The 25,355-nt window shown below is 45.9% G+C and overlaps 2 protein-coding genes across 2 annotated transcripts in view; both read left to right on the top strand.

The window, feature by feature from the left end:
* Positions 1–14,452, top strand: part of LOC106604872 (short transient receptor potential channel 7) — a 74,191-nt gene extending 59,739 nt beyond the window's left edge. The window contains exons 7-8 of the mRNA XM_045718219.2: positions 12,022–12,217; positions 14,315–14,452. Of these exons, the coding sequence (XP_045574175.2) occupies positions 12,022–12,217; positions 14,315–14,452 (334 nt within the window). The remainder of the gene's footprint in view (positions 1–12,021; positions 12,218–14,314) is intronic.
* Positions 14,453–15,807: 1,355 nt separating this feature from the next.
* LOC123743105 (short transient receptor potential channel 7-like) lies at positions 15,808–24,286 on the top strand. The gene is made up of 4 exons (XM_045718220.2): positions 15,808–16,259; positions 19,886–19,966; positions 20,927–21,002; positions 21,321–24,286. The coding sequence occupies exons 1-4, from the start codon at positions 15,957–15,959 to the stop codon at positions 21,524–21,526; spliced, it is 666 nt and encodes a 221-aa protein (XP_045574176.2). The 5' UTR covers positions 15,808–15,956; the 3' UTR covers positions 21,527–24,286.
* The last annotated feature ends 1,069 nt before the right edge of the window (positions 24,287–25,355 follow it).

Here is a 25,355-nt window from a genome sequence, read left to right as displayed (position 1 = left end):
ACGGAGAACCAGACATAGAGACAGAGAGACAGAGAACCAGACATAGAGACAGAGAGACAGAGAACCAGACAGAGAGACAGAGAACCAGACATAGAGACAGAGAGACAGAGAACCAGACATAGAGACAGAGAGACAGAGAGACAGAGAGACAGAGAGACAGAGAACCAGACATAGAGACAGAGAGACAGAGAACCAGACATAGAGACAGAGAACCAGACAGAGAGACAGAGAACCAGACATAGACATAGAGACAGAGACAGAGAGACGGAGAACCAGACATAGAGACATAGAGACAGAGACAGAGAACCAGACAGAGAGCCAGAGAACCAGACAGAGAGCCAGAGAACCAGACAGAGAGACAGAGAACCAGACATAGACATAGAGACAGAGAGATGGAGAACCAGACATAGAGAACCAGACATAGAGACAGAGAACCAGACATAGAGACAGAGAGACAGAGAACCAGACATAGAGACAGAGAGACAGAGAACCAGACATAGAGACAGAGAGACAGAGAACCAGACATAGAGACAGAGAACCAGAGAACCAGACATAGACATAGAGACAGAGACAGAGAGACTGAGAACCAGACATAGAGACAGAGAGACAGAGAACCAGACAGAGAGACAGAGAACCAGACAGAGAGACAGAGAACCAGACATAGAGACAGAGAACCAGACATAGAGACAGAGACAGAGACACAGAGACAGAGAGACAGAGAACCAGACAGAGAGACAGAGAACCAGACATAGAGACAGAGAGACAGAGAACCAGACATAGAGACAGAGAACCAGACAGAGAGACAGAGAACCAGACATAGACATAGAGACAGAGACAGAGAGACGGAGAACCAGACATAGAGACATAGAGACAGAGAACCAGACATAGAGACATAGAGACAGAGACAGAGAACCAGACAGAGAGCCAGAGAACCAGACAGAGAGACAGAGAACCAGACAGAGAGCCAGAGAACCAGACAGAGAGACAGAGAACCAGACATAGACATAGAGACAGAGAGATGGAGAACCAGACATAGAGAACCAGACATAGAGACAGAGAACCAGACATAGAGACAGAGAGACAGAGAACCAGACATAGAGACAGAGAGACAGAGAACCAGACATAGAGACAGAGAACCAGACATAGAGACAGAGACAGAGACACAGAGACAGAGAGACAGAGAACCAGACATAGAGACAGAGAGACAGAGAGACAGAGAACCAGACATAGAGACAGAGAGACAGAGAACCAGACAGAGAGACAGAGAGACAGAGAACCAGACATAGAGACAGAGAACCAGAGAACCAGACAGAGAGACAGAGAGACAGAGAACCAGACATAGAGACAGAGAGACAGAAAGACAGACATAGAGACAGAGAGACAGAGAGACGGAGAACCAGACATAGAGACAGAGAGACAGAGAGACAGACATAGAGACAGAGAGACAGAGAGACGGAGAACCAGACATAGAGACAGAGAGACAGAGAACCAGACATAGAGACAGAGAGACAGAGAACCAGACAGAGAGACAGAGAACCAGACATAGAGACAGAGAGACAGAGAACCAGACATAGAGACAGAGAGACAGAGAGACAGAGAGACAGAGAACCAGACATAGAGACAGAGAGACAGAGAACCAGACATAGAGACAGAGAACCAGACAGAGAGACAGAGAACCAGACATAGACATAGAGACAGAGACAGAGAGACGGAGAACCAGACATAGAGACATAGAGACAGAGACAGAGAACCAGACAGAGAGCCAGAGAACCAGACAGAGAGACAGAGAACCAGACATAGACATAGAGACAGAGAGATGGAGAACCAGACATAGAGAACCAGACATAGAGACAGAGAACCAGACATAGAGACAGAGAGACAGAGAACCAGACATAGAGACAGAGAGACAGAGAACCAGACATAGAGACAGAGAGACAGAGAACCAGACATAGAGACAGAGAGACAGAGAACCAGACATAGAGACAGAGAACCAGAGAACCAGACATAGACATAGAGACAGAGACAGAGAGACGGAGAACCAGACATAGAGACAGAGAGACAGAGAACCAGACAGAGAGACAGAGAACCAGACAGAGAGACAGAGAACCAGACATAGAGACAGAGAACCAGACATAGAGACAGAGACAGAGACACAGAGACAGAGAGACAGAGAACCAGACAGAGAGACAGAGAACCAGACATAGAGACAGAGACAGAGACACAGAGACAGAGAGACAGAGAACCAGACATAGAGACAGAGAGACAGAGAGACAGAGAACCAGACATAGAGACAGAGAGACAGAGAACCAGACATAGAGACAGAGAACCAGAGAACCAGACAGAGAGACAGAGAGACAGAGAACCAGACATAGAGACAGAGAGACAGAGAGACGGAGAACCAGACATAGAGACAGAGAGACAGACATAGAGACAGAGAACCAGAGAACCAGACAGAGAGACAGAGAGACAGAGAACCAGACATAGAGACAGAGAGACAGAGAACCAGACATAGAGACAGAGAGACAGAGAACCAGACATAGACATAGAGACAGAGACAGAGAGACGGAGAACCAGACATAGAGACAGAGAGACAGAGAACCAGACATAGAGACAGAGACAGAGACACAGAGACAGAGAGACAGAGAACCAGACATAGAGACAGAGAGACAGAGAACCAGACATAGAGACAGAGAGACAGAGAACCAGACATAGAGACAGAGAGAGAGAGAACCAGACATAGAGACAGAGAGACAGAGAACCAGACATAGAGACAGAGAGACAGAGAACCAGACATAGAGACAGAGAGAGAGAGAACCAGACATAGAGACAGAGAACCAGACATAGAGACAGAGAGACAGAGAGACAGAGAGACAGAGAACCAGACATAGAGACAGAGAGACAGAGAACCAGACATAGAGACAGAGAGACAGAGAACCAGACATAGAGACAGAGAACCAGACAGAGAGACAGAGAACCAGACATAGACATAGAGACAGAGACAGAGAGACGGAGAACCAGACATAGAGACATAGAGACAGAGAACCAGACATAGAGACATAGAGACAGAGACAGAGAACCAGACAGAGAGCCAGAGAACCAGACAGAGAGCCAGAGAACCAGACAGAGAGACAGAGAACCAGACATAGACATAGAGACAGAGAGATGGAGAACCAGACATAGAGAACCAGACATAGAGACAGAGAACCAGACATAGAGACAGAGAGACAGAGAACCAGACATAGAGACAGAGAGACAGAGAACCAGACATAGAGACAGAGAGACAGAGAACCAGACATAGAGACAGAGAGACAGAGAACCAGACATAGAGACAGAGAGACGGAGAACCAGACATAGAGACAGAGAGACAGAGAACCAGACAGAGAGACAGAGAACCAGACAGAGAGACAGAGAACCAGACATAGAGACAGAGAACCAGACATAGAGACAGAGACAGAGACACAGAGACAGAGAGACAGAGAACCAGACAGAGAGACAGAGAACCAGACATAGAGACAGAGACAGAGACACAGAGACAGAGAGACAGAGAACCAGACATAGAGACAGAGAGACAGAGAGACAGAGAACCAGACATAGAGACAGAGAGACAGAGAACCAGACATAGAGACAGAGAACCAGAGAACCAGACAGAGAGACAGAGAGACAGAGAACCAGACATAGAGACAGAGAGACAGAGAGACGGAGAACCAGACATAGAGACAGAGAGACAGACATAGAGACAGAGAACCAGAGAACCAGACAGAGAGACAGAGAGACAGAGAACCAGACATAGAGACAGAGAGACAGAGAACCAGACATAGAGACAGAGAGACAGAGAACCAGACATAGACATAGAGACAGAGACAGAGAGACGGAGAACCAGACATAGAGACAGAGAACCAGACATAGAGACAGAGACAGAGACACAGAGACAGAGAGACAGAGAACCAGACATAGAGACAGAGAGACAGAGAACCAGACATAGAGACAGAGAGACAGAGAACCAGACATAGAGACAGAGAGAGAGAGAACCAGACATAGAGACAGAGAGACAGAGAACCAGACATAGAGACAGAGAGACAGAGAACCAGACATAGAGACAGAGAGAGAGAGAACCAGACATAGAGACAGAGAACCAGACATAGAGACAGAGAGACAGAGAGACAGAGAACCAGACATAGAGACAGAGAACCAGACATAGAGACAGAGAGACAGAGAACCAGACATAGAGACAGAGAACCAGACAGAGAGACAGAGAACCAGACATAGACATAGAGACAGAGACAGAGAGACGGAGAACCAGACATAGAGACATAGAGACAGAGAACCAGACATAGAGACATAGAGACAGAGACAGAGAACCAGACAGAGAGCCAGAGAACCAGACAGAGAGACAGAGAACCAGACAGAGAGCCAGAGAACCAGACAGAGAGACAGAGAACCAGACATAGACATAGAGACAGAGAGATGGAGAACCAGACATAGAGAACCAGACATAGAGACAGAGAACCAGACATAGAGACAGAGAGACAGAGAACCAGACATAGAGACAGAGAGACAGAGAACCAGACATAGAGACAGAGAGACAGAGAACCAGACATAGAGACAGAGAGACAGAGAACCAGACATAGAGACAGAGAGACAGAGAACCAGACATAGAGACAGAGAACCAGAGAACCAGACATAGACATAGAGACAGAGACAGAGAGACTGAGAACCAGACATAGAGACAGAGAGACAGAGAACCAGACAGAGAGACAGAGAACCAGACAGAGAGACAGAGAACCAGACATAGAGACAGAGAACCAGACATAGAGACAGAGACAGAGACACAGAGACAGAGAGACAGAGAACCAGACAGAGAGACAGAGAACCAGACATAGAGACAGAGAGACAGAGAACCAGACATAGAGACAGAGAACCAGACAGAGAGACAGAGAACCAGACATAGACATAGAGACAGAGACAGAGAGACGGAGAACCAGACATAGAGACATAGAGACAGAGAACCAGACATAGAGACATAGAGACAGAGACAGAGAACCAGACAGAGAGCCAGAGAACCAGACAGAGAGACAGAGAACCAGACAGAGAGCCAGAGAACCAGACAGAGAGACAGAGAACCAGACATAGACATAGAGACAGAGAGATGGAGAACCAGACATAGAGAACCAGACATAGAGACAGAGAACCAGACATAGAGACAGAGAGACAGAGAACCAGACATAGAGACAGAGAGACAGAGAACCAGACATAGAGACAGAGAGACAGAGAACCAGAGATAGAGACAGAGAGACAGAGAACCAGACATAGAGACAGAGAACCAGAGAACCAGACATAGACATAGAGACAGAGACAGAGAGACGGAGAACCAGACATAGAGACAGAGAGACAGAGAACCAGACAGAGAGACAGAGAACCAGACATAGAGACAGAGACAGAGACACAGAGACAGAGAGACAGAGAACCAGACATAGAGACAGAGAGACAGAGAGACAGAGAACCAGACATAGAGACAGAGAGACAGAGAACCAGACAGAGAGACAGAGAGACAGAGAACCAGACATAGAGACAGAGAACCAGAGAACCAGACAGAGAGACAGAGAGACAGAGAACCAGACATAGAGACAGAGAGACAGAAAGACAGACATAGAGACAGAGAGACAGAGAGACGGAGAACCAGACATAGAGACAGAGAGACAGAGAGACAGACATAGAGACAGAGAGACAGAGAGACGGAGAACCAGACATAGAGACAGAGAGACAGAGAACCAGACATAGAGACAGAGAGACAGAGAACCAGACAGAGAGACAGAGAACCAGACATAGAGACAGAGAGACAGAGAACCAGACATAGAGACAGAGAGACAGAGAGACAGAGAGACAGAGAACCAGACATAGAGACAGAGAGACAGAGAACCAGACATAGAGACAGAGAACCAGACAGAGAGACAGAGAACCAGACATAGACATAGAGACAGAGACAGAGAGACGGAGAACCAGACATAGAGACATAGAGACAGAGACAGAGAACCAGACAGAGAGCCAGAGAACCAGACAGAGAGACAGAGAACCAGACATAGACATAGAGACAGAGAGATGGAGAACCAGACATAGAGAACCAGACATAGAGACAGAGAACCAGACATAGAGACAGAGAGACAGAGAACCAGACATAGAGACAGAGAGACAGAGAACCAGACATAGAGACAGAGAGACAGAGAACCAGACATAGAGACAGAGAGACAGAGAACCAGACATAGAGACAGAGAACCAGAGAACCAGACATAGACATAGAGACAGAGACAGAGAGACGGAGAACCAGACATAGAGACAGAGAGACAGAGAACCAGACAGAGAGACAGAGAACCAGACAGAGAGACAGAGAACCAGACATAGAGACAGAGAACCAGACACAGAGACAGAGAGACAGAGAACCAGACAGAGAGACAGAGAACCAGACATAGAGACAGAGACAGAGACACAGAGACAGAGAGACAGAGAACCAGACATAGAGACAGAGAGACAGAGAGACAGAGAACCAGACATAGAGACAGAGAGACAGAGAACCAGACATAGAGACAGAGAACCAGAGAACCAGACAGAGAGACAGAGAGACAGAGAACCAGACATAGAGACAGAGAGACAGAGAGACGGAGAACCAGACATAGAGACAGAGAGACAGACATAGAGACAGAGAACCAGAGAACCAGACAGAGAGACAGAGAGACAGAGAACCAGACATAGAGACAGAGAGACAGAGAACCAGACATAGAGACAGAGAGACAGAGAACCAGACATAGACATAGAGACAGAGACAGAGAGACGGAGAACCAGACATAGAGACAGAGAGACAGAGAACCAGACATAGAGACAGAGACAGAGACACAGAGACAGAGAGACAGAGAACCAGACATAGAGACAGAGAGACAGAGAACCAGACATAGAGACAGAGAGACAGAGAACCAGACATAGAGACAGAGAGAGAGAGAACCAGACATAGAGACAGAGAGACAGAGAACCAGACATAGAGACAGAGAGACAGAGAACCAGACATAGAGACAGAGAGAGAGAGAACCAGACATAGAGACAGAGAACCAGACATAGAGACAGAGAGACAGAGAGACAGAGAGACAGAGAACCAGACATAGAGACAGAGAGACAGAGAACCAGACATAGAGACAGAGAGACAGAGAACCAGACATAGAGACAGAGAACCAGACAGAGAGACAGAGAACCAGACATAGACATAGAGACAGAGACAGAGAGACGGAGAACCAGACATAGAGACATAGAGACAGAGAACCAGACATAGAGACATAGAGACAGAGACAGAGAACCAGACAGAGAGCCAGAGAACCAGACAGAGAGACAGAGAACCAGACAGAGAGCCAGAGAACCAGACAGAGAGACAGAGAACCAGACATAGACATAGAGACAGAGAGATGGAGAACCAGACATAGAGAACCAGACATAGAGACAGAGAACCAGACATAGAGACAGAGAGACAGAGAACCAGACATAGAGACAGAGAGACAGAGAACCAGACATAGAGACAGAGAGACAGAGAACCAGACATAGAGACAGAGAGACAGAGAACCAGACATAGAGACAGAGAGACAGAGAGACAGAGAACCAGACATAGAGACAGAGAGACAGAGAACCAGACAGAGAGACAGAGAGACAGAGAACCAGACATAGAGACAGAGAACCAGAGAACCAGACAGAGAGACAGAGAGACAGAGAACCAGACATAGAGACAGAGAGACAGAGAGACAGACATAGAGACAGAGAGACAGAGAGACGGAGAACCAGACATAGAGACAGAGAGACAGAGAGACAGACATAGAGACAGAGAGACAGAGAGACGGAGAACCAGACATAGAGACAGAGAGACAGAGAACCAGACATAGAGACAGAGAGACAGAGAACCAGACAGAGAGACAGAGAACCAGACATAGAGACAGAGAGACAGAGAACCAGACATAGAGACAGAGAGACAGAGAGACAGAGAGACAGAGAACCAGACATAGAGACAGAGAGACAGAGAACCAGACATAGAGACAGAGAACCAGACAGAGAGACAGAGAACCAGACATAGACATAGAGACAGAGACAGAGAGACGGAGAACCAGACATAGAGACATAGAGACAGAGACAGAGAACCAGACAGAGAGCCAGAGAACCAGACAGAGAGCCAGAGAACCAGACAGAGAGACAGAGAACCAGACATAGACATAGAGACAGAGAGATGGAGAACCAGACATAGAGAACCAGACATAGAGACAGAGAACCAGACATAGAGACAGAGAGACAGAGAACCAGACATAGAGACAGAGAGACAGAGAACCAGACATAGAGACAGAGAGACAGAGAACCAGACATAGAGACAGAGAGACAGAGAACCAGACATAGAGACAGAGAACCAGAGAACCAGACATAGACATAGAGACAGAGACAGAGAGACGGAGAACCAGACATAGAGACAGAGAGACAGAGAACCAGACAGAGAGACAGAGAACCAGACAGAGAGACAGAGAACCAGACATAGAGACAGAGAACCAGACATAGAGACAGAGACAGAGACACAGAGACAGAGAGACAGAGAACCAGACAGAGAGACAGAGAACCAGACATAGAGACAGAGAGACAGAGAACCAGACATAGAGACAGAGAACCAGACAGAGGGACAGAGAACCAGACATAGACATAGAGACAGAGACAGAGAGACGGAGAACCAGACATAGAGACATAGAGACAGAGAACCAGACATAGAGACATAGAGACAGAGACAGAGAACCAGACAGAGAGCCAGAGAACCAGACAGAGAGACAGAGAACCAGACAGAGAGCCAGAGAACCAGACAGAGAGACAGAGAACCAGACATAGACATAGAGACAGAGAGATGGAGAACCAGACATAGAGAACCAGACATAGAGACAGAGAACCAGACATAGAGACAGAGAGACAGAGAACCAGACATAGAGACAGAGAGACAGAGAACCAGACATAGAGACAGAGAGACAGAGAACCAGACATAGAGACAGAGAGACAGAGAACCAGACATAGAGACAGAGAACCAGAGAACCAGACATAGACATAGAGACAGAGACAGAGAGACGGAGAACCAGACATAGAGACAGAGAGACAGAGAACCAGACAGAGAGACAGAGAACCAGACATAGAGACAGAGACAGAGACACAGAGACAGAGAGACTGAGAACCAGACATAGAGACAGAGAGACAGAGAGACAGAGAACCAGACATAGAGACAGAGAGACAGAGAACCAGACAGAGAGACAGAGAGACAGAGAACCAGACATAGAGACAGAGAACCAGAGAACCAGACAGAGAGACAGAGAGACAGAGAACCAGACATAGAGACAGAGAGACAGAGAGACAGACATAGAGACAGAGAGACAGAGAGACGGAGAACCAGACATAGAGACAGAGAGACAGAGAGACAGACATAGAGACAGAGAGACAGAGAGACGGAGAACCAGACATAGAGACAGAGAGACAGAGAACCAGACATAGAGACAGAGAGACAGAGAACCAGACAGAGAGACAGAGAACCAGACATAGAGACAGAGAGACAGAGAACCAGACATAGAGACAGAGAGACAGAGAGACAGAGAGACAGAGAACCAGACATAGAGACAGAGAGACAGAGAACCAGACATAGAGACAGAGAACCAGACAGAGAGACAGAGAACCAGACATAGACATAGAGACAGAGACAGAGAGACGGAGAACCAGACATAGAGACATAGAGACAGAGACAGAGAACCAGACAGAGAGCCAGAGAACCAGACAGAGAGACAGAGAACCAGACATAGACATAGAGACAGAGAGATGGAGAACCAGACATAGAGAACCAGACATAGAGACAGAGAACCAGACATAGAGACAGAGAGACAGAGAACCAGACATAGAGACAGAGAGACAGAGAACCAGACATAGAGACAGAGAGACAGAGAACCAGACATAGAGACAGAGAACCAGAGAACCAGACATAGACATAGAGACAGAGACAGAGAGACGGAGAACCAGACATAGAGACAGAGAACCAGAGAACCAGACATAGACATAGAGACAGAGACAGAGAGACGGAGAACCAGACATAGAGACAGAGAGACAGAGAACCAGACAGAGAGACAGAGAACCAGACAGAGAGACAGAGAACCAGACATAGAGACAGAGAACCAGACATAGAGACAGAGACAGAGACACAGAGACAGAGAGACAGAGAACCAGACAGAGAGACAGAGAACCAGACATAGAGACAGAGACAGAGACACAGAGACAGAGAGACAGAGAACCAGACATAGAGACAGAGAGACAGAGAGACAGAGAACCAGACATAGAGACAGAGAGACAGAGAACCAGACATAGAGACAGAGAACCAGAGAACCAGACAGAGAGACAGAGAGACAGAGAACCAGACATAGAGACAGAGAGACAGAGAGACGGAGAACCAGACATAGAGACAGAGAGACAGAGAACCAGACATAGAGACAGAGAGACAGAGAACCAGACAGAGAGACAGAGCGACAGAGAACCAGACATAGAGACAGAGAACCAGAGAACCAGACAGAGAGACAGAGAGACAGAGAACCAGACATAGAGACAGAGAGACAGAGAGACGGAGAACCAGACATAGAGACAGAGAGACAGAGAGACAGACATAGAGACAGAGACAGAGACACAGAGACAGAGAGACAGAGAACCAGACATAGAGACAGAGAGACAGAGAGACAGAGAACCAGACATAGAGACAGAGAGACGGAGAACCAGACATAGAGACAGAGAGACAGAGAACCAGACATAGAGACAGAGAGACAGAGAGACGGAGAACCAGACATAGAGACAGAGAGACAGAGAACCAGACAGAGAGACAGAGAGACAGAGAACCAGACATAGAGACAGAGAGACAGAGAACCAGACATAGAGACAGAGAGACAGAGAACCAGACATAGAGACAGAGAGACAGAGAACCAGACATAGAGACAGAGAGACAGAGAACCAGACATAGAGACAGAGAGACAGAGAACCAGACATAGAGACAGAGAGACAGAGAGACGGAGAACCAGACATAGAGACAGAGAGACAGAGAACCAGACATAGAGACAGAGAGACAGAGAACCAGACATAGAGACAGAGAGACGGAGAACCAGACATAGAGACAGAGAGACGGAGAACCAGACATAGAGACAGAGAGACAGAGACAGAGAGACAGAGAGACAGAGAGACGGAGAACCAGACATAGAGACAGAGAGACGGAGAACCAGACATAGAGACAGAGAGACAGAGACAGAGAGACAGAGAGACAGAGAGACGGAGAACCAGACATAGAGACAGAGAGACAGAGAACCAGACATAGAGAGCGAGTTGAAGATTAAACAGTGTTTTCCACTCTTCCTAGAAAGATGAAGTGTGTGTGGCTCTAAGCGCTGAAAGAGGAGAGGTTTATTGAAGTGCACACACAGGCCTGTAGACGACATCTCTCCTCCCCTTCACCCCTCCCTCTTGCTCTGCCACTCATTGAATGTTTATTGACAGGATTGCGTCCAAATGTCGGTGTTCTTTAGGCAAAGTGTATGTTTAGCTCACTCTAAACCCCCTCAGAGCTTGGGTGTCTGACAGCGCTCGCTAGAGCAATGGCACCTCATTCGACCAACCTGTTCTCGTGAAATGAAACGAGGGCGCAGCGGATCAGGCCATGAGCACTGAGACTAAAAGCAGAACCGAATGGACTGGACTAGACTAGACTGGACCGGACGTTTCCAACCTTTTCTGTTCCGTGCACAACCAAATCACAGACAAAAGCCCTGTTCCAAAGTGGAACAGGAGAACTGGCTTTGCCTCTTCAGTTGAGCTTTCCTGGTGGGGGGATAATGTGTTGGAATTGGACATGACTCATCAGCTATTTCATCAGTGCCAGCTCATAAACTCTACTAAAAGAACACTATACTCTGGTTTACAGACTCATGCTTGCGTGTGCATCCGTGTGTGTTTCCCCAGGGTGGAGGAGAGCTTTAAGACCCTGTTCTGGTCCATCTTCGGTCTTTCGGAGGTGATCTCCGTGGTCCTGAAGTATGACCATAAGTTCATAGAGAATATTGGTTATGTGCTGTTCGGGGTCTATAACGTCACTATGGTGGTGGTTCTACTCAACATGCTCATCGCTATGATCAATAGCTCCTACCAAGAGATAGAGGTCAGTCCTATTAAAACTCATTCATATAGAGGGCAGTCCCATTAATAACTCATTCATATAGAGGGCAGTCCTATTAATAACATTCATATAGAGGGCAGTCCTATTAATAACTCATTCATATAGAGGGCAATCCTATTAATAACATTCATATAGAGGGCAGTCCTATTAATAACTCATTCATATAGAGGGCAATCCTATTAATAACATTCATATAGAGGGCAGTCCTATTAATAACTCATTCATATAGAGGGCAGTCCTATTAATAACTCATTCATATAGAGGGCAGTCCTATTAATAACTCATTCATAAAGAGGGCAGTCCTATTAATAACTCATTCATAAAGAGGGCAGTCCTATTAATAACTCATTCATAAAGAGGGCAGTCCTATTAATAGCTCATTCATAAAGAGGACAGTCCTATTAATAATTCATTCATATAGAGGGCAGTCCTATTAATAACTCATTCATAAAGAGGTCAGTCCAATTAATAACTCATTCATATAGAGGTCAGTCCTATTAATAACTCATTCATAAAGAGGTCAGTCCTATTAATAACTAATTTATATTGAGGGCAGTCCTATTGATAACTCATTTATATAGAGGTCAGTCTAATTAATAACTCATTCATATAGAGGTCAGTTCTATTAATAACTCATTCATATAGAGGTCAGTTCTATTAATAACTAATTAATTTAGAGATGTGAGGTTTCCGGTAAGACCCGAATGTAGACTGTTGAAGTAACAATGTTTAGAACAGGAGACCAAGGGCTGTGTGACATGGTTTTAATTCTAGACACAGGAAAGGTAGGAAGAACATGAAGGGTACGGGGCAACAGAGGACGAACAGCAGAGGGGCTAATGATCTTGTAGCAGGGGTGAAAGGTCTCGGCTTCAGGGGGTGTAGCCGCGGGGCTATAGCGGCATGCCAGCGCATCTGGCTTGACCTTCTTGGATACCAGTCGGTGCTGTTGAAGCGAAGTGTCCCGGGCTTTACTGAACCCCTCCCGGAGGTCCTGGTACTCCGCGGGGCTGGTGGAGAGGTCTGGGCAATTTCCAAGCCCCCAGGAAGACGTCCCAGGGCAGGCAGAGCAGACTTCAGGCAATGAGTGTGGCAGAATGGGCTCCAGCCCCCGATGGCACCAGTAGACCAGTCAATCGCGGGATTGTGTCGCTGGAGCCAAGAGAATCCCAATTCCACGGGAACCTGCGGAGACTCAATTAGCAGGAATTGGATCGTCTCGCTGTGGTTCCCCAACACTCGTAGGTTGATCGGGGTGGTATGGTGGGTGACCCGGCCTATAGAGCGCTCGTCCAGCGCTCTAACATCCATGGGAATGGAAAGAGGTTGAGTGGGGATGCCCAGCTCGGACGCCAGGGTAACGTCCATAAGACTCATATCGGCCCCTGAGTCGATAAGTATCTGGAGAGACTTGGACTGGTCCCCCCACAGCAGGGTGGAATGGAGAGGGAGTAGGGGGAGAAGCAAAATTGTCCTTAAGACCCACCAGAGTACTCATTCCTACAAATGAGCTAGGTCTCTTGATGGGACAGGTAAACACATACTGACCGGCAGTATCGCAATACAGACAACTCTGGGTGTTAAGTCTGCGCACACATTCGGCTGTAGACAGCCTAGCCCTGCCGAGCTGCATGGGCTCGGGAAGAGGTAAATCGGCAGTGTTCGGGAGGCTGTTGGAGGACCTCGGGTAAGCTCGAATCCCCTCGGGGACTTCCGGAGTTCGTCAGATGCAAGGTGGGATCCTTGAGTGGGCGTTTGGGACCGCAATCAGACCTCTTCTCCCTCCTATGTTCCCGTAGCTGTCCAGCGATCCGGATGGTTAAGGCGATGAGTGAATCGAGATCCGTCGGTAGTTCCCGGGCCTCAAGCTTGTCCTTTACTTCCTCCCATAATCCGTGCAGGAACATGTCGAACAGCGCTTCCGGGTTCCAGGCACCTTCTGCTGCTAGCGGTCGGAAATCCATCGCATTTTCTGCCACACTGATGGAATTCTGCCAAAGCTGGAGTAACTTCCAGGCAGCCTCTCTCCCGGACACCGGAGCCTCAAACTTTTTTCACATCCGCCACGAAACCCTCCAGACTGAAGCATACGGCCGTTCCCAAACGGCCGTAGCCCAGGCGAGGGCCCTCCCGGACAGCAGCATGATGAGGTACGCTATCTTAGAGCAGACCGAGGGGAAGAAGGAAGGCTGCAGCTCTATGATGAGGGAACACTGAGCGAGAAATGCCCGACAGGTGACCGACTCTCCATCAAAACGCTCCGGGGGAGGTAAGCGGGGTTCCCGGGAAACCGGGGTGACGGCGCTGCTACCAGCGCGGGTTGCTGAGGGGCTGGGGGGTTACCGTCGTGGTAGGCTGCCTGGTAGATTGCCCACGGACTTGCTCCCACAATGTGTCCAATGCTAGGTCGTGACGTTCGGCCACGGCCTGCAACCCACATATCAGACCGCGAAGCAACTCCTCGTGCCTCCCAATGGTGGCTCCTTGGGAGGAGATGGAGTTGCGGAGCTGGTCCAAGTCTGCTGGGTCAGTCATGGCCAGTTCATACTGTGAGGTTTCAGGTAAGACCCAAATGCAGACTGTATTGAAGTAACAATGTTTATTACAGCAACGGGCAGGCAAACGACAGGTCAAGACAGGCAGGCGTCGATAATCCAGAGTAGTGGGGCAAAGGTACAGAACGGCAGGCAGGGTCAGGGGCAGGCAGAGTGGTCAGGCAGGCTGGCTCAGAGTCAGGACAGGCAAAGGTCAAAACCAGAAGGGCGAGAAAAGAGAGACTGGGAAAAAGCAGGAGCTGAGACAAAACGCTGATTGACTTGACAAATAAGACAGACAGAAAACACAGGTAGAAATACACAGGGGACAATGGGGAAGATGGGCGACACATGGAGAGGGGTGGAGACAAGCACAAGGACAGCTGAAACAGATCAGGGCGTGACAAGAGGTCAGTCCTATAAATAACTCATTTATATAGAGGTCAGTCCTATTAATAACTAATTCATATAGAGGTCAGTCCTATTAATAACTAATTCATATAGAGGTCAGTCCTGTTAATAACGCATTCATATAGAGGTCAGGCCTATTAATAACTAATTCATATAGAGGTCAGTCCTATTAATAACTAATTCATATAGAGGTCAGTCCTATTAATAACTAATTCATATAGACGTCAGTTCTATTAATAACGCATTCATATAGAGGTCAGTCCTATTAATAACGCATTCATATAGAGGTCAGTCCTATTAATAATGCATTCATAAAGAGGTCAGTCCTATTAATAACTCATTCATAGAGAGATCAGTCCTATTAATAACTCATTCATAAAGAGGTCAGTTCTATTAATAACTCATTCATAAAGAGGTCAGTCCTGTTAATAACTCATTCATATAGAGGTCAGTGCTATTAATAACTCATTCATATAGAGGTCAGCTCTATTAATAACTCATTCATAAAGAGGTCAGTCCTGTTAATAACTCATTCATATAGAGGTCAGTGCTATTAATAACTCATTCATATAGAGGTCAGCTCTATTAATAATTCATTCATATAGAGGTGAGTCCTATTAATAAGTCATTCATTAGGAATTATCCAATCTTACATTTATAATCATACAATGGTCATGTTATGATAATGTTTAGTCAAAGAAACAAATATTCAGTGTGAAATATTGTTAATCCCACATGACTGTACCAATGTGTGTGTTTATGTGTGCGGTGTGCGCATGCATTTATTTGTTTGTGTCCGTATGTCCGTGTGTGTGTGTGTGTGTGTGTGTGTGTGTGTGTGTGTGTGTCCCCTCCAGACAGATGCAGATGTAGAGTGGAAGTTTGCCCGTGCCAAGCTGTGGATGTCCTACTTTGACGAGGGTCGCACTCTGCCGGCTCCTTTCAACATGGTGCCTTCTCCCAAGTCCTGGTACTACCTGGTCCTCCGCACCAAGGCCTGCATCGTTCACCTCTGCAAGGCCAAGGGGCGTCGCCGCGACAACGAGCTAGAGATGGGCATGCTTAACTCACGACTCAAGGTCAGAGGGGAGAGGGCAAAGGTCAAAAGTCAAACCCTAATTGTATCAATACATACTGTAGATGCTAGTAAGTGTTTGATCTTATACAAAGCTATTTTCAGTGTAATAAGATAAGAACATTTTTAAAATACAATTTGAAATTTGTATTGGAATACCTGGTGAGAATTTGCTGTGAATGGTGCTGAGCAGATCCTTGGTAAATCTTACTACATTTGCGCACACTGTATATAGACTTTTCTATTGTGTTATTGACTGTACGTTTGTTTATCCCATGTGTAAGTCTGTGTTGTTTGTGCCACACTGCTTTGCTCTATCTTGGCCAGGTCGCAGTTGTAAATGAGATATTGTTCTCAACTGGCCTAACCGGTTAAATAAAGGTGAAATAAAAACAATATATACTGCTCAAAAAAATAAAGGGAACACTTAAACAACACAATGTAACTCCAAGTCAATCACACTTCTGTGAAATCAAACTGTCCACTTAGGAAGCAACACTGATTGACAATAAATTTCACATGCTGTTGTGCAAATGGAATAGACAACAGGTGGAAATTATAGGCAATTAGCAAGACACCCCCAATAAAGGAGTGGTTCTGCAGGTGGTAACCACAGACCACTTCTCAGTTCCTATGCTTCCTGTCTGATGTTTTGGTCACTTTTGAATGCTGGCGGTGCTTTCACTCTAGTGGTAGCATGAGACGGAGTCTACAACCCACACAAGTGGCTCAGGTAGTGCAGCTCATCCAGGATGGCACATCAATGCGAGCTGTGGCAAGACGGTTTGCTGTGTCTGTCAGCGTAGTGTCCAGAGCATGGAGGCGCTACCAGGAGACAGGCCACTACATCAGGAGACGTGGAGGAGGCCGTAGGAGGGCAACAACCCAGCAGCAGCACCGCTACCTCCGCCTTTATGCAAGAAGGAGCAGGAGGAGCACTTCCAGAGCCCTGCAAAATGACCTCCAGCAGGCCACAAATGTGCATGTGTCTGCTCAAACGGTCAGAAACAGACTCCATGAGGGTGGTATGAGGGCCCGACGTCCACAGGTGGGGGTTGTCCTTACAGCCCAACACCGTGCAGGACGTTTGGCATTTGTCAGAGAACACCAAGATTGGCAAATTCGCCACTGGCGCCCTGTGCTCTTCACAGATGAAAGCAGGTTCACACTGAGCACATGTAACAGACGTGACAGTCTGGAGACGCCGTGGAGAACGTTCTGCTGCCTGCAACATCCTCCAGCATGACCGGTTTGGCGGTGGGTCAGTCATGGTGTGGGGTGGCATTTCTTTGGGGGGCCGCACAGCCCTCCATGTGCTCGCCAGAGGTAGCCTGATTGCCATTAGGTACCGAGATGAGATCCTCAGACCCCTTGTGAGACCATATGCTGGTGTGGTTGGCCCTGGGTTCCTCCTAATGCAAGACAATGCTAGACCTCTTGTGGCTGGAGTGTGTCAGCAGTTCCTGCAAGAGGAAGGCATTGATGCTATGGACTGGCCCGCCCGTTCCCCAGACCTGAATCCAATTGAACACATCTGGGCCATCATGTCTCGCTCCATCCACCAACGCCACATTGCACCACAGACTGTCCAGGAGTTGGCGGATGCTTTAGTCCAGGTCTGGGAGGAGATCCCTCAGGAGACCATCCGTCACCTCATCAGGAGCATGCCCAGGCGTTGTAGGGAGGTCATACAGGCACGTGGAGGCCACACACACTACTGAGCCTCATTTTGACTTGTTTTAAGGACATTACATCAATGTTGGATCAGCCTGTAGTGTGGTTTTCCACTTTAATTTTGAGTGTGACTCCAAATCCAGACCTCCATGGGTTGATAAATTGGATTTCCATTGATTATTTTTGTGTGATTTTGTTGTCAGCACATTCAACTATGTAAAGAAAAAAGTATTTAATAAGATTATTTCATTCATTCAGATCTAGGATGTGTTATTTTAGTGTTCCCTTTATTTTTTTGAGCAGTGTATATAAAAACAAATCGGTCTTGCCAAAGCATAGCTGAACACCCAGGGAGGGATGGTGCCAAATCTGAATGGCACTGCACAATGTTTTGCCAAAGCTGTCGCAAAAGCCGCTTGGGTTATTTTGGTGGTGGATGTGTTGTGGAGACTATTGGATCTATTTCAAAGGCTTTAGGATGTATTAGAGAAGCTGTTGGATGTGCCCGCTCCTTCCTAATGCTTAACCTGGTTTGTAGAGGCAGGATCAGTTTTATAGAACTGCTTCTGTGGGTAGACAGAGATCTGATGGCTTGGCTATGAAACACCACTGAGCAGAGCATTAGGTGACCAATCGATACGCAGACTCACACTACACCTCAGGAAGACGGGATAAATGTGAAGTGAGTTTGTTGGCGCGAACTGCAGCGGTTTCTCTCTTCCTGAAAGAGAGAACTTCCTTCACTTTTAGAGTGTTTCGTGTACGTCGCGCACATTGTGTTTGTAACTGTTTATTATTGAGCGTGTGTTTATGTGTGAGTGTGTGTGTGTGTGTGTTTGTGTTAGTATGCAGGGCTAGTGCACGGGTTAGTGGGTGTGTGTCTGTCAGGGGTTTCAGGACCCGTTGCAGTTTGGTGCCCTGTCTTGTTTTGCCATGCCACTGATGATGTCAAGCTTAGCAGCCTTTCGAGCCCCAGATCTGTGTGTGTATATCCATGTGGGTGTGCGTGCATGCATGTCTGTGCGCGTGCGTGTGTGTGTGTGTTTCAGCGTATCTCCTGCCAAAATGAAAATAAGGACTCGTAGGACACTAAGTAAATCTAGAAGAGGACATTAAAACTAGGTCATTGATATTTAGCAGAGCAGAGAGCAGATACATCAACACCCAGTGACATAATATACATTATTCCAAGGTAATAGGAATCATGTTTGCAGCACAGAAATAAATATAACATATAATACAGTATTATTTTCTATCTATTTATATATACAGTTTCTTTATTTTTACAATTTTCTACATTGTAGAATAATACTGTAGACATCAAAACTAAGAAATAACACATGGAATTATGTCGTAACCAAAAAAGGGTTAACCTGTCTGGGCTAGGGGGCAGTATTTTCACGGCCGGATGAAAAACGTACCCAATTTAAACAGGTTACTACTCTGGCCCAGAAACTAGAATATGCATAGATAGTAGACCTGCATCAACAAAATCTAACTTAAGTCAAGGTCGGTCGCCTGTCTTCTCTAGTTGTTCCTGCATACTGAACACTTGTTGGTCCTGCCAATACCAGCACCTGGATTTAGACCAGGGCTCTCCATCCCTGTTCCTGGAGCAGATTTACATAGTCAACTTTGTTCTAAGGGCAGGAAATAGCTGACTGGTTTAGGGCAGAACAAATCCGATTGGTTTCTAAAAGGTCAATGGGCGGAGTTTAACAGATGCACAACTTTTGAAAACATGGCGGAGGTTTGAACAGAGAATCTTTTAGAAACCAATTGGTTAGTTTACGGCAGAACAAATCCGATCAGATTATTTTTGCTCTTAGAACAAAGTTGATTACACTTTTATGTCAATCTGCGTTTGCAGAGAACTAGCCTCCTGTAGTAGGTTTTCACTCCAACCCCAGTTGTAAGCAATATATATATATCTGAACTCATGTTGTGTTGTTGCAGGGCAAACGCTACAGAGCCCACGGTCGACCACGAGAGGAGTCCACTCTCAGAAAATCCATCAAACATCCCACCAGATACCAGGTACAAGAGAACGAGAGATGTATAGAAAGTAAGCAAGAAAGAAAGAAAGAGGGGAGAGGGGTGTAGAAGGGGGAGGTAGAGGTAATATGTTAGAAATATCAGAGGGGAATGAGTGGGCAAAGAAGGAAATAAAATGAGACGACATATAGGTTTAATGAGGTATCGAGAAATGGATTTAGTGGGAGCAGGTAATGGCTGAATAAATGAGCAGGAGTGTGGAGTGATTGACTGAATGGGGAAATCTTCTCTCTTCCTCTGTCATGAGGTCATTCTATTGTGCCTCTCACAGACCATTATGCTGATACACACAATTTATTTTGGTATGCCAGGTCAGCTTCTCACAGTGAGTGCGTATGTAGTGCACACAGGATGGCAGGTAGCATAGCGGTTAAAGCATTAGGCCAGTAACTGAAAGTTTGCTGGTTCGAAACCCCGAGCTGTCAAGGTGAAATATCTGTTGATTTGCCCTTGAGCAAGGTACTGAACTCTAATTTGCTCCAGGGGTGCCATTTGCTCCAGGGGTGCCATTTGCTCCAGGGGTGTCATGACCCTGTAAAACAATACATTTCACTGCACCCATCTATATATATTTATGGACCGGTTCTTAGAGCGTTTCAATGCATGGACTGAGTGAGTGGGTCTTAAAGAGAGCTAAGTGTGTAGTCTCTATAGGCTTTAGATCAATACTTACCATTCAGAGCTGATCAGTGTGACACAGTGTGAGAGCTCATCTCTATAAAACACCTCAGTGTAGTGTGTGTGTGGGGGGGGGGGGGGGGGCTGGATGTGCGCCTGTGTGTGTGGGGGGGGGGGGGGGGCTGGATGTGCGTGTGTGCGTGTGTGTGTGTATGTTTAATAAAGATTATGGTCAGCTTTCATAACCAACTCTTCTCCACTTCTCTCCCTTCATATTTTTCTCACCTCTCCTCCCCTCCCTCTCTCTTCTCTGTCGTACTGCAGAAGATCATGAAGCGTCTCATTAAACGCTATGTTCTGAAAGCTCAGGTTGACAGGGAGAACGATGAAGTCAATGAAGGTGAAAATCGAATCTCCTTCAATGTCGCCTTTATGTACCTCAGCAGATGCTACCTGCTTGGATGGGTATTGTCAGTGGGAGTGTATGTAATGTATCCTGCAGAGTAACTTAAAGGATCACAGTCTGGTCCTCTCTCCTCAATGTTAGTTCATTCTTAACAGCATGTAATCGAACAGCAGCAGCTGTGTGTGTGTGTGTGTGTGTGTGTGTGTGTGTGTGTGTGTGTGTGTGTTTCACTCATTCATGTGTTGGTGTGTGTGTGTGTGTGTGTGTGTGTGTGTGTGTGTGTGTGTGTGTGTGTGTGTATCTGTGTTTTAGGGGAACTGAAGGAGATCAAGCAGGACATCTCCAGCCTGCGCTATGAGCTCCTGGAGGAGAAGTCTCAGGCCACCGGAGAACTGGCTGACCTCATCACACAACTCAGTGACACATTTGTCAAGAACGCCACCAAAAAAAACCTAAGAGAGAGGGGAGAAGGGGTAGGAGAGAGGGGTGGGGGAGGCATGAAAATAGAGGGAGAGTGAGAGGTGGGGGGAAAGAGGAGAGAAGAGAAAGGGGGAGGGGAAGAAAACTGGTGAACAGATAGAGAATTACAGCGAAAGAGAGAGAGAGTGATGGAGAGAGTGGATGAAAAGGTGGTCAGGGATGAGAGTTGAAAGAGTGGCTCTCGGGCGAGTAGATGTCCTGATCTAATTAGTGGAGGGAGGAGAGTGAGATAGGACAGGAGGAGAAGAGAGAAAGGGAGGAGATCAGTGGGACGGAGGGAGAAGAGAGGAGGCAGGAGAGAGGAAAAGTGACAAAGTGAGGAGGCTCTGAACAGCGCGAGGGGAATATAGGGGATGGTTTAGAGTAGAATTCCGAGGCAGCAACGAAAGACAACCCACACAGCCAAACTACATCAGCTCAACCTACCTGGGAGATGGGAACAGATAGAGAGAGAGAGAGCGGGAGACAGAGAGAGTAGAGATGGAGACAGAGAGAGGGAAGAAGAAGTAATGGGGAAGAGGGAGAAATAAACAAAAGTTGAAAAAACACATAGTAATTGAATGTTTTTTTGTAACTGCAGACAGCTAGCCCAGGGTGTCTTTTCCTGAAGTATTGTGCCATATAGCAGTCCACTGTTTCAGGAAGATAAATATAATGACCCTTTTTTATAGAGCAGGCAATCTAATTAACACATTGGCCAATGGTCATATATTCACACATACGGAATGAGTTCACACACACACACACTTATTGAATTATTAATTTGTTTCCAGACACCCAGTGGAGGTTGCACAAGATTTTTTAGTTCATTGAAATAGCATTTGAAACTCTGAAGTCGGAATCCGTAGCGGTGAAACTGCCATGTCCGTTTACGATATTACAACAATAAAGACATTACCTCAAACAAAGAACCCCTCGGACATCGTTGCAGGCACGATAGAAGAGCAGAATGTTTTGTTTTTTTACCACAATGCTCCTCTGTCCCGTTTCAAAAACAAAACAATAAGGAAAGCGCCTGGGGCTACCAGTGGCGCCATTTCACAAAATGCACATCTCAGCTTCAAACTGTGTCTTTGTTTTGTGTGTGTGTGTGTGTGTGTGTGTGTGTGTGTGTGTGTGTGTGTGTGTGTGTGTGTGTGTGTGTGTGTGTGAAGAGAGAGCGACACTGTCTATCTATACAGTGGCAAGAAAAAGTATGTATTTATCATAAAATCTGATCTTCGTCTAAGTCACAACAATAGACAAACACAGAGTGCTTAAACTAATAACACACTAATTATTGTATTTTTCTTGTCTATATTGAATAGATCATTTAAACTTTCCCAGTTTTAGGTTGTAAAAAGTATTTGAACCCCTAGGCTAATGACTACTCCAAAAGCTAATTGGAGTCAGCTAACCTTGAGTCCAATCAATGAGACGAGATTGGAGATGTTGGTTAGAGCTGCCCTGCCCTATAAAAAACACATTTGAGTTTACAGTTCACAAGAAGCATTGCCTGATGTGAACCATGCCTTGAACAAAAGATATCTTAAAATACCAAAGATCAAGAATTGTTGACTTGCATAAAGCTGGAAATGGTTACAAAAGTATCTCTAAATGCCTTGATGTTCATCAGTCCACGGTTAGACAAAGTGTCTATAAATGGAGAAAGTTCAGCACTGTTGCTACTCTCCCTAGGAGTGTCCATCCTGCAAAGATGACTGCAAGAGCACAGCGCAGAATGCTCAATGAGGTTAAGAAGAATCCTGGTGTCAGCTAAAGACACCTCTGGAAAGTGCTAACATCTCTGTTGACGAGTCTACGATACGTAAAATACTAAACAAGAATGGCGTTCATGGGAGGACAACACGGAAGAAGCCACTGCTGTCAAAAAAACATTGGTGCATGTCTAAGGTTCACAAAAGAGCACCTGGATGTTCCACAGCGCTTCTGGCAAAATATTCCGTGGACAGATTAAATTAAAGTAGAGTTTTTTGGAAGGAACACACAACAATATGTGTGGAGAAAAAAAGGGACAGCACACCAACATCAAAACCACATCCCCACTGTAAAGTGTGGTGGAGGGAGCATCATGGTTTGGGGTTGCTTTGCTGCCTCAGGGCCTGGACAGCATGCTATCATCGACGGAAAAATGAGTCCCAAGTTTATGAAGACATTTTGCAGGAGAATGTAAGGCTATCTGTCTGCCAATTGAAGCTCAACAGAAGTTGAGTGATGCAACAAGACAACGACAAGTGGCATGACCTCAAGAGAGCAGACATCCCAAGAATATTGCTGAACTGATACAGTTTTGTAAAGAGGAATGGTCCAAAATTCCTCCTGACCGTTGTGCAGGTCTGATCCGCAACCACAGAAACCACAGAAAATGTTTGGTTGAGGTTGCTGCAAAAAGGAGGGTCAACCAGTTAAATCCAAATATTCACATACTTTTTCCACCCTGCACTGTGAATGTTTACAGTGTGTTCAACAAAGACATGAAAAAGTATAATTGTTTGTGTGTTATTAGTTTAAGCAGACTGTGTTTGTCTATTGTTGTGACTTAGATGAAGATCAGATCAAATTTTATGACATATTTATGCAGAAATCCAGGTAATTCAAAAGGGTTCACATACTTTTTCTTGCCACTGTATGTATGTCAATTGGAAGACTTCGTCATTGTTAAAAAACGCTTAACATTTTCATTCACAGACAACAAAACAGAATAGAGACTCAAGATACTGTATTTTTCACTTGTATGGGGAAAATATTGATAAAAAAGATTGTATATTTTGATCTTGAATTAAAAGGAATAAACTGGATATTGTGTTTGATTCATTCTGTTTTATTAATCAGTCTGGACCATGTGATTTTGTTAAGCTGATCAAATATGATTGTTCCGTTGTTAACTCAATGACACGCACCCAAGCAAGACCGAACATCTGGCGACAACGTCATTCTGTGTCCGTACGCACTGGCAAGGGCACCGCCACACACTGCGCAAACAGTCTGCTTATGCATTGTGAAAATATACTGTGGACACACACACACACAACCTGAGGAGTACAATGGAAAACAGGATTATGGAGTCAGTCAGCTAACTTGTCGAAACATTCTGATACATTTTTGTTTTGTAGAAATATAAGCTTGAAATGGGCATGGTCTGATTGATTTAAAAAACAAAAAGATATCTAAGATTAGCTTTTTTAATTAAAAATAAAATCAAAGTATTTTTTCTTTCTGGTTGCTTATCAACGTTAGTCGGCTAACTGATTAATCCTGCTTTGTAGTATACCCCTCTGGGCAAATGTGGGCCGATAGATATTGTGTAGGCCTACTGTACACACATTCTGACAGTCATCCACTGATGACACAGACAAGCACAATGCACACACACACACAAGCATGCATCATTCATTCATAATTCCTCCATTCCGCTCAATTAAACAAATGTCAGCTAGCAACCCTACCTACGCAACCGAAACATCCTGCAAAAACTGTTCAGACTTCCCCCAAACTCTGTGCATTCAGACCTTGTTCAGTGTGTGTGTGTGTGTGTGTGTGTGTGTGTGTGTGTGTGTGTGTGTGTGTGTGTGTGTGTTTGTCTATTTGTGTGTACTGTACGTGGATATGTATTAAAACTAAAGACTACACACATGACCTTGTGGGAACATTGTCACAATGTGATTGTTCTGCAATGGGTTAGTCAAAACAAGCATTGTGATTGGTTGAGACGCATTCTAAGTCATACTAAAAAAAAAAAAACAGTTTAGCACGGGTAAGCCCAGTGGTGGAAAAAGTACCCAATTGTCATACGTGAGTAAAAGTAAAGATACCTTAATAGAAAATGACTCAAGTAAAAGTGAAAGTCACCCAGTAAAACACTACTTG

This window comes from Salmo salar, chromosome 05 (assembly GCF_965601325.2).
Source record: "Salmo salar chromosome 05, fSalSal1, whole genome shotgun sequence".
In the NCBI taxonomy this organism is placed as follows: domain Eukaryota; kingdom Metazoa; phylum Chordata; class Actinopteri; order Salmoniformes; family Salmonidae; genus Salmo; species Salmo salar.
Note: the sequence above shows the minus strand (reverse complement) of the source record. Positions and strands in the feature narration are given on the sequence as shown.